This window comes from Anomaloglossus baeobatrachus, chromosome 1 (assembly GCF_048569485.1).
Source record: "Anomaloglossus baeobatrachus isolate aAnoBae1 chromosome 1, aAnoBae1.hap1, whole genome shotgun sequence".
NCBI lineage: Eukaryota > Metazoa > Chordata > Amphibia > Anura > Aromobatidae > Anomaloglossus > Anomaloglossus baeobatrachus.
In genome coordinates, this window is record NC_134353.1 from 89747126 (window position 1) to 89765910 (window position 18785).

Sequence of the window (18785 nt, forward strand, 5' to 3'; positions counted from 1 at the left end):
CAACCAAATTGGAGTTTGGAATTTTTTCAGGTTAAATGATTTTATGTTTGTTTAGATAGGGCATTTCTGAACTCTGCAATATCAAATGTATATTTTTTTTAATTTTATTTTGTTCTCAATGGGGCAAAGGGGGTGGTTTGAACTTTTTATATATTCTTAATTCATTTTACTAGTTTAGAACTTTATGACTGCAGTGTCCGATCACTTCTCCTGATCAGAGCAATGCTTCAGCATCAGTCTGATCAGGAAAAATGCTGTGTTAATAAGTGCCAGCACTCTGAAATACGTCATGGTAGCGACAGGGGTCATCATCTGATCAAGTCACGGGGCCGCTGATGGTGGCTTTAACAGCGTGCTGAAGCGCGTTAGTTCACACTGTCAGAGTTTGACAGGGCAATCTAAGGGGATAACAGGCGCAGGTGGATCTCCAATCCAAACACAAAAACCCCTCAAGAATCACCCACCCAACCAAATTAGATGTCTGGTTGATTTCCTTCATGCACAAAAGGAGCACTGGTTGACTAAGGTGCGCACTTAAGTTCAGAAATATTTTGCCAGTGAAACAAGTTTTGGCATTCTAGCTGTTTACCACAGCTTATTCAAGATTCAGTTATATAATCAATATGGGCTTAAAGTGCAGACTATCGGCTTTCATTTGAGGGTATTAATGTCCTAATTGGAGTAAGGCTTTAGGGACTACACGTCTTTAACCTTTTAAGGACCTAGGACGTATATATAAAAGTGTACGGTCGCCTCCCTCTCTTTCATGTGGGCACACGCGGTCAGCCCACGTTTCCCCGCAAATACAGCTAACAGGCCCGGGAGAATCTCCGATCGGAGATCCACCCATGCCTGTTAACCCCTTAGATCAGCGTTTGACAGTGCAATCTGACGCACTCCGGCAGGGATTGTGCTGTTTGCCGCCATCAGCATCTCCATGATGGGTTGTCAAGACAGGGCAGAGTCAGCTGATCACCCTTGTCGCTGTTATGACTCCCTTCCTGTGAATGCCAGCAAAGCGCCAGAATATGGGGCCCAATGAATTGGACAATTATGTCAAAAGCAATTTCATAGGCTGCATGTGCTATTCCCTCGGCAATCTATCAATTAAGCAGGTAAAAGGTCTGGAGCTGATTCAAAGTGTGGAATTTGCATTTGAAAGCTGTTACGAACCCACAACCTGCAGTCAAAGGCGCTTTCAATGAAATAAAAAAACAAAAACAAACATCTGAGGTAGCAAAAATTATAGTGGCCAAACTGTTCAATACATTCTGCCAAACAGAAAAAAAAAAACAAACACTGGTGAACTTGGGAACTTAAAAGGCCTGGAAATCCCCTGAAGGCAACAATGGTGGATGTTCACAGGAAGTACGTGTTTCTGTAACATGAAGTGAAGACTTCATGAGAGCAAATACAGAAAGGTCCCCACAAATTGAACACCATTAATCAGTCTTAAAAATTAGAAACGCCAGACTTGACTTTGCTGGAAAACATTTAAAAAAGCCAGCCCTATTTTGAAAATGCATTCTTTGGACAGAATAAATGAGAAGTGTGGAGAAGTCTTAGAATGGCTCAATCTAAAGCACACCACATCCTCTGTAACACATGATGAAGGCGGTGTGATGGCCGGGCATGCATGGTTTCCTATGGCCCTCGGTCATTAGTGTTTATTGATAATGTGACTGAAGACAGAAGCAGCCGGATGAATTCTGAAGTTTACAGGGCTGTAATTTTTGCTCAGATTCTACCAAATGCAACAAAGGTTGATTGAATGGCACTTCACAGATGGATAGTGACCCAAAACATACTTCAAAAGCAACCCAGGGTTCTGTTGTTTTTTTTTTTTAAAAGTCGAAGTGGAATAATCTGCTATAGTCGAGTCAATGGCCAGATCTCAACAAAATTGAGCTTCATTTCACATTTAACACAAAACTTAAGACAAAAAGATCCACAAACAAGCAACAACTGAAGTCAGCTAAGGCCGACAAAGCATCACGTAAGAGGAAACCCAGTGTTTGGTGACCTCTATGGCTTCCTAACTTCAGGCAGTTATTGCCTCCAAAAGATTCTCTACAAAGTATTAAACATATTTACAGTAAAGTAAGTTTGTCCTGTTACTTGAGGCCCAGAAATAAGGAGGTTTTGTAGAAATATGGTTGCAACTCCAAACCGTTTCACATAATTTTTTTTTTGTTCAGTCCTTATTACTTAAACCTAAAAATCTACACTTCAATTTTATCTCAGTTGTTCCACAAAGATTCAGCCACTGTCCAAATATTTCTGGACCCATCTGCTGTGGCTCACTTTAATTAAAGGACATCATGCAGTTTTATGTTTTTTTTTTTAAAGGCAGACAAACTTTTGCTTTTCATAGTATCATAGTTTTTAAGGTTGAAGGGAGACTCTAAGTCCATCTAGTTCAACCCATAGCCTAACATGTTGATCCAGAGGAAGGCAAAAAACCCCAATGTGGCAAACAAGTTCCAATGGGGAAAAAATTTCCTTCCTGACTCCACATCCGGCAATCAGACTAGTTCCCTGGATCAATACCCTGTCATAAAATCTAATATACATAACTGGTTATATTAAATTTTTCAAGAAAGGCATCCAGGCTCTGCTTAAATGTTAGTAGTGAATCACTCATTACAACATCATTCGGCAGAGAGTTCCATAGTCTCACTGCTCGTACAGTAAAGAATCCTCGTCTGTGATTATGATTAAACCTTCTTTCCTCAAGACGTAGCGGATGCCCCCGTGTTCCAGTCGCAGGCCTAGGTGTAAATAGATCTTTGGAAAGGTACTGTCCCCTCATATATTTATACATTGTGATTAGATCTCCCCTAAGCCTTCGTTTTTCCAGACTAAATAACCCCAAGTTTAATAACCTGTCTTCGTATTGCAGCCCCCCCATTCCTCTAATAATCTTGGTCGCTCTTCTTTGCACCCTCTCCAGTTCAGCTATGTCCTTCTTATATATCGGTGACCAGAATTGTACACAGTATTCTAAGTGCGGTCGCACTAGTGACTTGTACAGAGGTAGAACTATATTTTTTTCATGAACACTTATACCTCTTTTAATACATCCCATTATTTTATTAGCCCTGGCCGCAGCTGCCTGACACTGTCCACTAAAGTGAAGTTTACCATCCACCCATACACCCAAGTCTTTTTCTGTGTCTGTTTTACCCAGTGTTCTACAATTAAGTACATAATCATAAATGTTATTTCCTCTACCCAAGTGCATGACCTTACATTTATCTACATTAAACTTCAATTGCCACTTCTCAGCCCAATCCTCCAATTTACATAAATCTCCCTGTAATATAAAATTATCCTCCTCTGTATTGATTACCCTGCAGAGTTTAGTATCATCTGCAAATATTGAAATTCTACTCCGCATGCCCCCAACAAGGTCATTTATAAATATGTTGAAAAGAAGCGGGCCCAATACTGACCCCTGTGGTACCCCACTATGAACTGAGACCCAGTCCGAGTACGTACCATTAATAACCACCCTTTGTTTCCTATCACTGAGCCAGTTTTTAACCCAGTTACACATATTTTCCCCTATCCCCATTATTCTCATTTTATGTACCAACCTTTTGTGTGGCACCGTATCAAAAGCTTTTGAAAAGTCCATATACACAACATCCACTGCATTTCCCTGGTCCAGGCTTGAACTTACCTCTTCATAGAAGCTGATCAAATTAGTTTGACAGGATCGATCCCTCATAAACCCATGTTGATACTCTGTCATAAGGTTATTTTTCTTGAGATACTCCAGTATAGCATCTCTCAAGAATTCTCAAGGATTTTACCAACCGTAGAGGTTAAACTTACCGGCCTATAATTTCCCGGCTCAGTTTTTGTCCCCTTTTTGAATATTGGCACCACATTTGCTATGCGCCAGTCCTGCGGTACCGACCCTGTTATTAAGGAATCTGAGAAGATTAAAAATAATGGTCTATCTATCACAGAACTCAATTCCTGTAGTACTCTGGGGTGTATGCCATCCGGGCCCGGAGATTTGTCAACCTTAGTGTTTTCGAGGCGGCGGCGTACTTCCTGCTGGGTTAAGCAGGTAATATTCAAGGGTGAATTTATGGCATCACTGGTCATGTCATCTGCCATGGCATTTTCTTGTATAAAAACCGTAGAAAAAAAAAGTCATTCAGCAGGTTTGCTTTACCCTCATCCCCTTCCACCATTTCACCAAGACTATTTTTAAGGGGGCCAACACTATCGCTTTTCAGTTTTTTACTGTTTATGTAGTTAAAGAATATTTTAGGATATTTTATTTGTACCATTTGTGCCGTAATTTTTTTTTCTCTGTTAATCTAGCCATATTAGGGCTTGTTTTTTGCGAGCTGAGTTGTATTTTAAATAAAACCATAAGTTTTCCCAAATAGTCTACTGGAAACTGGAAAAACAATTCCAAGTGCAGAAAAATTGCAAAAAAGTGCGATTGCATGATAGTTTTGGGGATTTTGTATTCACAGAGATGACTATATGGTAAAACTGATGTGTGGGTGTGATGCTTCAGTTCGGTACAAGTTCATAGACACCAAACATGGATAGGTTTACTTTTATCTAAGGGGTTAAAAATCAGATATTTGTCCCAAAAATGTGGCAAACTTTTGCCACCATTTTCCCCTACCCGAAGCGTTCTCATTTTTCGCGATACGGGGGCTCAGTGACTGCTTGTGTCGCAAGATGACATTTTTAATGGCACCATTTTTGCAATGTTATTGCATTTTACACAAAATTTGTGGTGTCCAAAAAACAATTTTGCATTTTAATTTTTTTGCAGTTATGCCTTTTACCAATCTGATTGATTGATTTTATATTGTGATAGATCGGGCATTTCTGAACGCAGCAATACCAAATGTGTGTAACTTTCTTATTTTTTTAACCCTTTAAATTTTCAATTGGGCGAATAGAAGGGGATTTGAACTTCGGGGGGGTGGGGGTTATATTTTTTTTATTTTACTAGTCCCCCTAGGTGACTATATGAATCAGGAGTCTGATCACTCCTTCATTTCTGTTGATCACAGCTACACAGCTCAGATCACCAGAAATTCTCATCTCCTGTAACAGCGGCTACTCTGCCGGATGTTCCAGGAAGTGAGTCATGATAGCTACAGGAGTCATTACATGACCCTGTGCTACCATCAGCTCCCTGTAATCACGTCACAGGGCTTCCGATGGCGGCGCGTAAGTGCACATTACCATTTGTGGGCATTTAAATAGTGTCACATTTTAACAGCGCGATTACAATTGTTAACAGGCATGGGTGGATTGCGGATCCACCTGCGTGGCACACGTCAGCTGTTGAAATCAGCTAACATGTGCAAGAATCACAACAGCAGCCAGAGGTGATTACCCCTTGATGATTTAGGATGTACAAGTACATCATCCGTTGTTAAGGGGTTAAAGAAAAATGGGGGCATTTGTTCCATTGGATGAATGAATATGCTATATTAGGTGGGACAATTATGCATGTGGCCATACTAAAAATGGGTCACGTGTTTAACGTTTAGATTTTTTTTTTTTTTTTTTAAATAACATCTGCAAAAGGTAAAATTGTTTGAAAAGGTGATTTTATATACTTTTGATTGCTTAACTCCGTAAAAAAAAAAAAAAACCAACTCAATCACGTACAGTTTTTCACAAGTACTGACTCCGTAGGCTTCCCAAAGAATAGAATTCAATAGGATTTCAAAAGGAATTACTTCCATACTTTTCTCAAGAATGTACTCTATTGTGTTGCAATGATGTTCCTGGGCTGACGGAAAATTTTAAAATCAAGTACAACGTGAGAGAGAGGAGACTATTTATTCATCCCCCCAAAAAAGTCCGAAACCTGTGCTAGTGCACAATGGCAACAAGTCTGCTTCACTGCCTGTAGGGTGTTCAGTGCACTTAAAAGGAAAGCTATGAGAATTTAGACTTTAGTCTAAAGAAACAACTACAAGGATCAAGAACGGTCAATATGTGGTGATGAAAAGGGTCTCTCCTTGCTCCTTGGGCAGCAAGAATGGGAGAATACACTAAGTACCCATGATTTTTGTGTGAATGGAAAAGCCACAATAGAACTCATCACTAGATGAAAAGAAGTTGGCCAACGAGAACATCTTTACCACCTGGATTCAAGAACATAGTTGCGGAAAGTTCATCCCACTAAAGTTCTCCTGACACCACTCTACATTGGACTGATGAAGCAGAGTGAAAGCTCTACCGAAAGACTTAAGTACCCGTATACCAAATTTCTGGGACTGTCCGAAGTAAAACTGAGGGAAGGCATTTCTGTGGGTCCTGATATTCGTAAACTCATGAAAGACGACTTGTTTGAAACAAAAATGACTTGAGAAAATGGCTTGGGATTCCTTTAGAGAAGTCATGAAGAAATTTCAAGGTAACAACAAAGATCCAAAAGTTAAGTCCATCGTGGAGAACACGCTGAAACGTTTCAAAGTCTTGGGTTATCTCATGAATTTGAAGTTACATTTTTTACATTCCTATTTGGATGACTTTCTTGAAACATTTAGTGTGGTTAGCGAAGCGCAAGGAGAAAGATTTCATCAGGATATCAAGGAGATGGAATGACGATAAGGTAGATGGAACGTGAACATGATGAGGGACGACTGCTGGATGCGTCACAGAAAAGACATGCAGGCCTTCGATAACAGAAAAGAGAGCAAGAAAACAAGCTTTGAAGAGAAAAGGAAAAAGGAACAAGAATATTCAAGTGGTAGAATTAATGTTCAATAAATTTATATATATTATTGTGTACATTTTTTGCTACAATAAAGATTTGTCTTGTTCATCTCACTTGTAAGCAATTTTACACAGTTCTGGCATCAGAACACAAGAGGACGCCACACATCTGGGGAGCGAAGGAAAGGAGAGTAGAATGGAGTAGGGAACACTCAAATAACACATCCTAGAACTGAATGAATGAAACATTTTCATTGAATACTTTGTTCTGTACAAAGTTGAAAGTGCTGACAACAAAATCACACAAAAATCATCAATGGAAATCAAATGTTTTAACCAATGGAGGCATGTATTTGAAGACACACAATGAAAATGGAAACAAGTCAAAATGAAAATCAAAACAAGACTAAATTAAAGTGGAAACAAGTCAAAATGAGGCTCATTATTGTGTGTGGCCTCCACGTGCCTGTATGACCTCCCTACAACGCCTGGGCATGCTCCTGAGGAGGTTGCGGATGGTCTCCCGAGGGCTCTCCTCCCAGACCTGGACTAAAACATCCGTCAACTCCTGGACAGTCTGTGGTGCAACTTGACATTGGTGGATGGAGCGAGACATGATGTCCCAGATGTGCTCAAATCGGATTCAGATCTGGAGAACGGGCAGACCAGTCCATAGCTTCAATGCCTTCATCTTGCAGGAACTGCTGACACACTACAGCCACATGAGATCTGGCATTGTCCAGCATTAGGAGGAACCCAGGGCCAACTGCACCAGCATATGGTCTCACAAGGGGTCGGAGGAACTTATCTCGGTATCTAATGGCAGTCAAACTACCTCTGGCGAGCACATGGAGGGCTGTGAGGCCCTCTACAGAAATGCCAACTCACACCATTACTAACCCACTGTTAAACTGGTCATGCTGAAGGATGTTGCAGGAAGCAAATCGCTCTCCACGGCGTCTCCAGACTCCTGTAACATCTGCTCTGTGTGAACCTGCTTTCATCTGTGAAGAGCACAAGGCGCCAGTGGCGAATTTGTCAATCCTGGTGTTCTGTGGCAAATGCCAAGCGTCCTGCACAGTGTTGGGCAGTGAGCACAATCCCCATCTGTGGACGTCAGGCCCTCATGCCATCCTCATGGAGTCTGTTTCTAACCGCTTGTGCAGACACATGCATACTTGTGGCCTGCTGGAGGTAATTTTGCAGGGCTCTGGCAGTGCTCCTCCTATTCCTCCTTGCACAAAGGCAGAGGTAGCAGTCCTGCTGGGTTGTTGCCCTCCTACAGCCCCCTCCACGTCTCCTGGCCTCCTCCATCCTCTGGACACTACACTGACAGACACAGCAAACCTTCTTGCCACAGCTCGCCTTGACGTGCCATCCTGGATGAGCTGCACTACCTGTGCCACTTGGGTGCGTTGTAGAGTCCATCTCATACTACCACAAGTGTGAGAGTACAACCAACATTCAAAAGTGATCAAAACATCAGCCAGAAAGCATTGGTACTGAGATGTGGTCTGTGGTCCCAACCTGCAGAAACACTCATTTATTGAGTGTGTCTTGATAATTGCCAATAATTTCCATCTGATGTCTATTCCATTTACACAACAGGCAACAGCACGTGAAATTGATAGTCAGTGTTTCTGGCTAAGTGGACATTTTAATTTCACAGAAGTTTGATCAACTTGGACTTATATTCGGATTGGTTAAGTGTTCCCTTTAATTTTTTTGAGCAGTGTACATCAGGATGGGCTCATGATGGGGAAATTTGAGGGACATACACTGAAAAGCAAGAAAAAGTGCAAGAATGTTTTGAAGTTTGACCTTCAGACTCCATATCTTATTATAGACTACATATCTGAATGCGAGACTTTCACTTTATATAAAATCACCTTGGCTAGCTCAACAGAAATTGGATTTGTAACTATTTAGCATTGGGTCTGAATCCCACTAATATAATTTTTCACTTTTTTTTTTTAAAAAAAAAAAAATCACATTCGTTACTTGGGGCTCTTCCAGGTTGCTCACAATATTTCTCTTAATAATCTAGTTTTTTTTTTTTTTAAACATACACATTCGGTTTTGGTTTTTAGGTCTTAGCTAGGTTTCCGCTATATGTTTCCTGAACTGACCAGTTGGCACCTGCCTTTTTTTTTTTTTTTTTTAAATAAAAAAAAAAAAAATAACCTGCAGAAATTGTAAATCTGACATCACTTTGTAACTTGGTAGTTCTGCTTAAGAAGTGAGACCACTTTGAAACTTCTTGGGGAAATTAAACACCCTTCATTTGCACAAAATGCATTCATCTGTTGCTTCCAAGCAACTCAGTCCTCATCTTGACGGTTTCTGGTTGTCCTGCATCGCTTCAAGTCTTAGGCGGGCTTTGCACGCTGCGACATCGGTAACAATGTGTTACCGATGCTGCAGCGATAGTCCCGCCCCCGTCGCACGTGCAATATCTAGTGAAAGCTGCTGTAGTGATTATTATCGCTACGGCAGTTTCACACGCACATACCTGCCGTGCGACGTCCCTCTGGCCAGCGACCCGCCTCCTTCCTAAGGGGGCAGGTCGTGCGGAGTCACAGCGACGTCACGGCAGGCGGCCAATTGAAGTGGAGGGGCGGAGATGAGCAGGATGTAAACATCCCGCCCACCTCAGTCCTTCTCATTGCAGCCTGGAGGCAGGTAAGGTGATATTCCTCGCTCCTGCGGCTTCACACACAGCGATGTGTGCTGCCGCAGGAGTGAGGAACAACATCGCACCTGTCACTGCACCGGCATTATGGAAATGTCGGAGGCTGCAGCGATGATACGATAACGACGCTTTTGCGCTCGTTCATCGTATCAAAAAGGATTTACACGTTGCGATATCGACTGCGACGCTGGATGTGCGTCACTTTCGATTTGACCCCATCGACATCGCACGTGCAATGTCGCAACGTGCAAAGCCGCCCTTAGGCTTCTGGTTCGTGTGGCAGCTGGTCACAGGCTCAGATTTTGTTATGTTTTACACAACTCAGCAAGGTGAGCACATGTTATGCAATCTCCAATACTAGTCCATTGGATAAAACCCTATTTCTGCTGTTTTATCTTACAGTTTCTCATTTGTAATAAATAGATCAGACATCCATGAGATACCTGTTACATAAGTCTGGAACGGTGGACTGAAAGAAGGTGAAAATGCCTCAAATTCAATATAATCATAAGCGATGACTCGAGTTTGCAAAAAAGTATGAAAAGTAGACACTAGCAGATTGGAAATTGGCGATTTGGAGCAATGAGACAAAAGTCAGTAGACTAGGTTCTGTTAGGTGCAAATAAGTCTAACACAAACAAGGGGCTAACTGATACAGGAACTGAGGGAATTGTCAAGTTCGGTGCAAGACGCTGGATACTTGAGGTTTGATGGTAGTCTCAATGCTGAGCTATAAGAGTATCCTAGAAGACGTACAGCACACACTTGAATACTATGGGTATAAAGAGGACAACAGTGTTCCAGCAGTACAACGACCAGAACCATATGTCAAAACTGGGGAAGAAATGGTTCAATGATCATGAAGTAGAGGTACTGGATTTGTCCCCAGTCTTCAGACCTCAACCAAATCAAACACTTGGGGGTAGAGGTGAAGGAAAAGCTGTAGACATACCCAAGTGAGTTGACCAGTATGCATCAACATTGAGAACGTGTAGAAGAGACCTATGATCAGATTTCATACATATATACCAGGAATGGGCCCAAATTGGGGATATTACCCCAATAAATGTCAGCAGCAGATACCCCATCTGTGTTACAACCACTTTTTTTGCTTTCCAATTTTCTCTCTCTAAAACCTAGTTGTCTTGTAGTCCAAAAAAATGGTAGAAACCTGCGATTGCTCATACAATATTGTGATCTAGTATAAAATTAAATTAATCTCTTAAGAAGCCAGCTGATTGTAGTCGATACACTTGGATGCAGGTTTTAGAACCCAGCCTTCACCCACTGTATAGAGTTGGTTCAGATCCTATGCCTGCTCCATACATACAAGAGCTTTAGGCTTTGTACGTGAGCACGCTGCATCTTTTTTTGATCACAAAGATGCAGCATTTTTATCTTGTGGTGACCACAGAGAGCAGCGTTTTTAGCCTAAAAAAAAAAAACCACAGGAGTCCTCCACCTGTCAAGCCTCTACTGAAGTGAGCCGCGGGATTAGCGCTCACGTCACTCAGGTGATGTGCAGTGACAGCTGGAGTCCTCCCAGTCACCGCTGATCTCGCGGCTCACTTCAGCCACGGCCTGATATGCAGTCACAAGTGGAGGACTCCAGCTGACACCACACATCACCTGAATGAAGTCACCGCTGATCTTGTGCAGCTCACTTCAGCCGTGGCCTGATTTGCGGTAACAGGTGGAGGACTCCTGTCAGGTGATGTGCGGTGATAAGTGGAGTCCTCCACCTGTTACCGCAAATCCGGATGAGACTAAAGTGAGCGTGAGATCAGTGGTGATTTAAGTCAGGTGATGTGCAGTGACAGCTGGAGTCACCGCTGATCCCGCGCGCCTCACGTGTGGCTTGACCCTCACAGCGAGCAGTCATGTTGTATGGCCACACGATGTGATTGTCAAATGTATTAGAGCTGGATGTGTCATGGGACCTCGTGTGGATTACATCGGACCTGGAGGGGTGTTTTAGGGGTAAAAGGGGTCTGTGTTTTATTTCAAGTAAAGGATTTTTTGGGCGATAAGACTCTGGACAGCATACTGTATCTTGCTACACGTTGTGCAATATGGTAGGTGACACGTTTGCACAAGCATCTGATACGTCGTCGTAGGTCCTGCAATATTGGTGGAGGGGTCGCATACACCTGCTGTTTGATGTGACCTCACAGAAAGAAGTCCAATGGGGTCAGGTCAGGTGAGCGTGGAGGCTACTCCACGCAGCCACCATACCCAATGGCTTGTAGGAAGGTCTCCATGAGGTATCGCTTCACGTCTGCAGCCTTGTGAGTTTTATATGTTCTAATCATAGCATTTCTGTATGCAAGGTGTCGATTTGTATTGAATTGATGATACCCTACAACTTGTAATTCACTTTAGCTCGTTCTGTTTGAGATAAAAATGCTAACTCTGTTGTTTTCTGCCAAGTGGCACTATAGGTGGTTTCATTGCATAGCGCATGGCTACTTTACTATACCTAGACACCACTTCCATGCCTATAGCTGCCGCCGTTCTCATGTTAATGGCAGTGGACAGGATATGGGTGGACACACTGTATAAGTGGATTTTATCTATTTAATAATTTATACTTAATTTACAAGGCATCAAACCATTTATATTGCAGCAGTTTCTGCCTCTAAAAGAACCATAAAAAAAAAAAAGCTAGTATAATATTAAAAGATCATTTAACTCAATGGATGGAAGTCAGTCCCACTCATGGGATGGACACATGCAATGAGTTCAGGACAGTTATCAGCGTTGTGAGATCACAGAGTGAGCCAGGAGCATTGTGGGCTTCTAATGTTTGCCAAAGAGACCTTGCAAACCTTTAAGAATTAAAACATTTGCAAAAAAAAAATTATACAAAATAATCCTTTAATGTCTTTCCAGTATATACAAATAGTGAAAAAAATGTAAGCTTCATGAATGGAGTTTAACGTAAAAAAACCCCCAAAAAAAACAAAAACCCCCTCAAAACAAAAACACAACAGATTTTTATCAAAGGCACACAAGCTGTTGCAACGTTCGAAATATGGTCAAAGCTCCAGATACCGCCAAATCAGGGTTACCAACTGGCTAAAAATTCCTGGGCATTCTGTAACAGTAGGACACTTTAATTCTGTCTGTAAAACAAATCTAAGGCAAACGATTTTGTTAAAGCTGAAGAAAATTATACTAGAATGACTGATCATTCTACAGTGAAAAACTTCATATCAGAATTATAGGCGGTAGGCATGCATGACTTATTCAATATGTCCATAAAAAAAAAAAATATCGTATGGCCACGATATCCTGTTTAGATATAAAATATTGTGGGAAAAAAAATAACTTTCTGGAATAGATGCTGTGTGTAGATGATGACAAACCATTTCTGCAATTACCTATACCTTCCTTGTTTTACCTTCACAGGCTTCAGTTTGTTTTACCGGTTTCTTGACCAGCAACTTCCTTTTCCCACTTTCATAAGCCTCATAAGTAGCAGTTGTAATTTCATCCCTCATTGAATAGTAAAAAGATTTGAGCAGTTTTTGAGAATGAAAGATCAGGGCATGATAAAAGTAACAAAGAACAAAACAAAAACATGGCGTGTTGCTTTTATTCTCTGGAGTGGTATCACTAATGCATGTTCCCATCCCCTAATAATATACTTACCATCCTCCATATCTGCTGTTCCAGATTCCACTATAATCAAATTTTGCCAACTTTTGACAGTAGCTTCTGACAGGATGCCGAAGCTAACCATCAAGATCTCAGTGTAGAATAGAATAGAGAATCTGGCACTCAGACTTAACTTTGAGAAGTGACTTCCAGTCTGCCCAGCAAACACTGGAGCGATCCGGAAGGTCACAACCAGCAAAACAGGACTGTAGTGACACAGCGAATAGAAAACGGCAGCTGGTAAGTAGATTACTTGGGGAAGAGAACCTACATGTGTGACACCATTCTGGGAGTTAAAAAAAAAAAAAAAAAAAATGCTGACATGTAAAATGGCATTTTTATAGTAGTATTAAAGTTTCTGATCTTCACTAGTACTGTGAAAGGGAACCAGTCATTAGATCAACCTCCATGACGTTTTCCGTCCCCATAGCAGGTATGACGGTTTGTTCTTTGCGGCACGAATTTTACCTGGGAGATATTAACTTTATCTCGTGATGCACTGTACAGTGGGGGATAAAAAAAAAAAAAAAAAATATTCCGAGTGTGTGGAAATTGTAAAAAAAAAAAAAATAAAAAATAATGCAATTACACTTTGATTTTTTTTTTTTTACCATGTTCACTATATGGTAAAACTGACCTGGCAATATTATTTCCTAGGGACGTAAAAGTACATGGATACCAAACAGTTATTTCTCTTTATTTAACTCTGGTAAAAACAAAATGAAAGTTTGCAAGAAAAAAAAAAACATTTCTTGCCTTCACTGCACTGCTATTATCTGTGACCCGTAGTTTTTTTTTTTGGGGGGGGGGGGGGGGGGATCTAGAGCTGTATGAGAGTTTATTTTTTTTGTGCCCTGAACTGACATTTTTATTGATACCATTTTGGTGTAGTTATGATGATTTTGTCTTATTGCAATGTTGCAGCAGCCAACAACGTAATTCTGGCAGTTTCATTTTTCTTCTCGTTACGACATTTACCAATTGGAAAAATTCACTTTATATTTTGATAGACCCTATGTGATTTTTTTTTTTAATTATTGAAAATAAATACCCCCAATTTTGATACCCAGCCATGAAAAAGCCAAGAGCTGGAAGCTGGTATTTTCAGGCTGTAGAGGCCCATGGTTAATGGCCAAAACAACCCCCTCCAGCTAAAAATATCGGCCCACAGCCACCCACATAAATTAGATGTGACAATTCTGGTACTTTACCTGGCTCATCCAGGCAACCCTGGTGCGGTGGTAATTGGGGTAACATAAGTGGTTAATGACAGCTCACAACTGACACTAAGCCCTAGATTAGTCATGGGTAGAGGTCTATGAGTCACCCCATTATTTTTCACTTGCGTGAGTAGTAAAACAGGGAAAAACGTTATTTGAAAATCCACCAAAAAAACCACACACACACAAATGTATTAGCCTTACATACACCCAGGTCCTACGTAATTCACACTAGCTCCAACAACAATCCCGGCTCTACTACTCACTGAAGTTGCAGGGCACAGGCACATTAGAGAACATGACCACCCTCTTTGGCTTCAGGAAGACACTGAGCCGCAATTATGATGTAACCAAGAGGTTAGCTGTGGTCATAGCTGGGGGTTCCCACGATACCCCACCTATGACCGCAGGTAAACTCTCCTCAGGTGAACTCATTGAGTTCAGACCTGCATCTGACAGAAAAACGCATTTTTTTGTTTGCCAAGAGATGCAGAATTTATAAACGAAATCTGCATCTTCTGGTAAAACAAATTTAATCTAAATCGCAATGTGGTTTTACCCAGGAGATGCAGATTTCATGCTGAAATTTTATGTATAAAATTCCAGCACCAAATCTGCATCTCCTAGCAAGAAAAAGCAGGAGAAGCAAATCTGGTGCTAGAAATTATACACCAAAATTCCTGTACCAAACCTGCATCGCCGGGCAAAAATCCACCTCAACACTGCATTGTTATGCTCACAGCTATGGCTCAGTGTCTGCCTGAAGACGTAGCAGGCGGTCATGTTCTCTAATGTGCACGCGCGCTGCTACTTCAGTATGTAGAAGAGCCGGGATAGTTGTGGGCCATTGCATGGATTACGTCAGACCTGTGTGGTGTTTGTTGGAGATTTTTTGGATTTTATTTCAAATAAAAGGATTTTTTTTGGAGTTTTGATTTCTTTTCACTTACAGTATTAGTAATGGAGGGAGGTCTACTCATTACCTGTGATGAGCGATCTCCCCCCTGATGGTCGGGTTCGGGGAGACTCTCCCAATTAATTTTTAAAGTTCGGGATAACACGATCTTGTGTCCGATCACCGATCTTGGGCTTTATAGTTATGGGACGGGGCGGGGGGGGGGGATGCTGTAAAACAAATATAGTCAACATTGTCATACTTACAGGTCTCGCGACATCCTGCAGACTCTCTCCCGTTGCTTCTGCTTCCGAGTCCGATCATCGCTGTGCCGCCCGGTAACCAGCACTGCCTAAAAGGACCTTCTGTGACGTGATAGCCATGTGACCAGTCAGATGTGAATTTTGTATTACCTCGTTGGTTATGGACTGTCACATTGCTATGACATCATGCAAGGTCCTGTAGTGTCAGTGGATGGGCGAGCATGCTCGCTGGTAGATTGCACGAGCATCTCAGTACTCGGCGAGCGCAGAGTATCTGTGAGATGCTCAACTCCCCCTACCTGCATGTTTGCTCTCTCTCTCTCAGCAGAGCTTCAGCTGCATGGAAACTCAGCTGACCCGCTGCTGTTGGGAGATTGTCACTGTGCAAGTGTCGCATCACGGCGCACCGCACAATCAAAGTTCAGTTACCAGGATGTTTGATGACACGTCATAGTCATGTGACCAGTCTGTAACCAATGAGGTAGTACAACATTCACACCCGACTAGTCACATGGCTATGAAGTCATGGAAGGTCCTTTTAGTCAGAGGTGATTACCAGGGGCACAGCAATGGTCGATCGGATGTGGAAGCAGAAGCGCCGGGAGACACAGTCAGCAGGACGCTCGTGGGACCTGTAAGTATGATCATAATGTTTTTTAATAATGTGGGGTTTTTTTATACAGTCAGTGGACCAGATCTGTAACATGAGCTTCCCAGGAAAGCTCCTGATCGGGTAAACGATCACTATGTGATCGGTACGATCCCCGATCTTTACAGATTGGATCACCCATCACTACCAATCTAGGGCTTAATGGCATCTATGAGTTGTCATTAGGTTCAAATTACCTCAATTTTCACCGCACCAGGGCAAATCGGGATGAGCCGGGTAACGTGCTGGAATGGGCGGCTATGGACTTCTATTTCAAGCCTGGGGGGCCCCCAATAACCATGGCCCTCCCCAGACGGAAAATACCAGCCCCAGATGTTAGCCATCATCGCTGGGATTCAAAAATGGGGGCAGTTGAGAAGAGGGGGTGCCAAACACAGTTTTGCAAATTTCTTTAAAATTTGAAAAAAGAAAAGCCACATAGGGTCCATCTTATTTTGATACGATACACAGCCCAGATAAGCACACAACTGGGGGCTGTAGCCGTATGCTTTAACTGCGCTGGGTATCAAAATATGAGCGGACCCTTCGCTGTTTTTTTTTTAAAATTTATTTTGACACCACAATAGGGACGTAGACTGTAATTTCAACCAATCACAGATGCTCTTCCACAGTGAGGGGACACGCTCTGACTGAAACCAGTCACAGATGCCGGCACCGACTTTGGGCGGGAGAAGCAATGAATAAGTATGAGAGGTAATGAGCAGACCCAGAATCCCCCAAGCCCTTTCTACCACCATTTTACACCACGTTCGGGTCCCCATAGACTTATTGGGTGTTCAGCATCTGGGAAGATGTTCAGGTTCAAGTCCGGTCCCAAACCAGATTTTTTTTTTATACATTTTTTTTTGTAAGTGCGGCCGGACCCAAACATCTGCGAGTTCGCCCATCTTGAATTGCAACTCAATATATTGCTTTAGTCTGTAGGTGTAACTTGATATTGGAATTGAATCAGAGCCACAAATAGTCTGTCAAGTCCTATTCTTAATCACTCTACATTCCAGTTTTCTTGTAGCCAGGAGGCCCCTCTGTAACAGGACAGGAGTAAAGCCGTTGGATCAGTTATCAGAATTTGACGCATTGACACTTTCAATAGCAAAGCCATCTCTTACATTTTGCTTTTCACATAGTACTCACTTGTTGAATAACGGATACACAAACATACATTAGCAGCATGGAATTTTAATCAAATTTATTTTCTGTAAAAACATGACTTGGGATGATTTGTAGTTACTGTTTTTCTTTAGTTTTTTTTTTTTTTTTTTAAACAAAGCATACATCTCAACACAGAAAAAAAAAATTGGACTTCAACTGCAAATATGTAAATGAAAAAACATTTAATATACTGTACAATGCTGAGGTCAGAGGAGAAAGTACCCAGAAGGGAGTACAGTGCTGTGTTATTGGTCAAGAGAGAGCTTTAACAACGATGCTCCGCACCTTGTACCTGTCCACGGTGCGCAACCGGAACATGGATCAAGATGGGAAATGTCAGCTGTATAAAATTTATCTTGGCAATATCAGATATATTATAATAATAATAAAAAAAAAAAAGTATAAATGTATTTTTTATGCAGTAAAGTATAATTAGATGTTTATTCTTTAGATCAATAATTGTTTTTTTTAAATTATGTGGAAAGCGGTGAAGCGCTTACTATAAATTATAATTTAAGAATACATTAACCAAAACAAATAATGCCAATCAGATTTAGCTTTATAAACACACAAAGAAAAAAAAAAGAAAAAAAAACAGAATTACAGTACATTTACATCACATAAGATACAGGAAATTAGAAAATATCGTAATAAATAATTCATGAATTATAGTGCAATTGATTTATGCATAAATATAACTCACTGCCTAAAAAAAAAATGGTTTCAATTAATCAAAATATTTTGCAAATCAAGGCAGCCACATACTGTAGGTATACCAAATTACCGTGAAATGGAAGTGACAATGGGAATGCTGAAAGTTAAAAGATAATATACACCAAACCGGTATATTACTGTAAACAACTAATCTTTTTCAGTAGTTTAATATACAACGTTATATAAAATGGTCAGAAACTACAAGAAATTGTTTAACAACTTGACCGATCAGTAGTCTTAAAAACAGAGGCACAGTTTTTTTTTGTTTGTTTTTTTTCTATTAACCTCCCCCCACCCCATTAAAAAATATTCAGAAACATTCAAATAAGCAAATAATTGAAGGGCTTATTTTTACCTTCATGGTCCTTTAAGTAGTGAATAGCAAATATCATTTGATTGTTTTACTGAAAGGCATTGGTTAAATATAAAAAAAAAATTATATAGATATATAGCCGTATGTGAACGACTGAACAAACCCATTTACAATTGTGTGAAGTTTTTATAACTGGACTTGAAAATAGATAAAATATCCCCAGAGGATTAAAAAACAAATACTACAAACTGTAAGCATACAAAAAAGTTGTGAAGGCTGTTACTAACACACTGTCCCTGATAGGAGGTCACCGTCAAGAATGAATAGTTGCCCTTATTTTTCCCCATAATGGCAGATAATTCACAGCAAAATGAGGTTGATATGGCCTGAACTAAACGTGTTTTAGTGGTATAAATAAAAGGGCTTATGCAGAACCTTGGTTACTTTATCACATGGGGATAAGAACTTACAGGCACGTAGTTCCTTACT

General features: G+C 41.0%; 1 protein-coding gene across 2 annotated transcripts in view; it reads right to left on the reverse strand.

Moving 5' to 3' along the window:
- LCORL (ligand dependent nuclear receptor corepressor like) overlaps window positions 1-18785 on the reverse strand; it is a 114345-nt gene that overhangs the window by 27941 nt on the left and 67619 nt on the right. Inside the window, exon 7 of one of the 2 annotated variants that reach the window (XM_075346916.1) lies at window positions 12466-12534. The exons of the other annotated variant lie outside the window; for it this stretch is intronic. Coding sequence (XP_075203031.1) covers window positions 12525-12534 — 10 coding nt within the window. The 3' untranslated portion in view covers window positions 12466-12524. Of the gene's footprint in view, window positions 1-12465; window positions 12535-18785 lie in introns of those variants that run through there. 2 annotated transcript variants of the gene reach the window in all.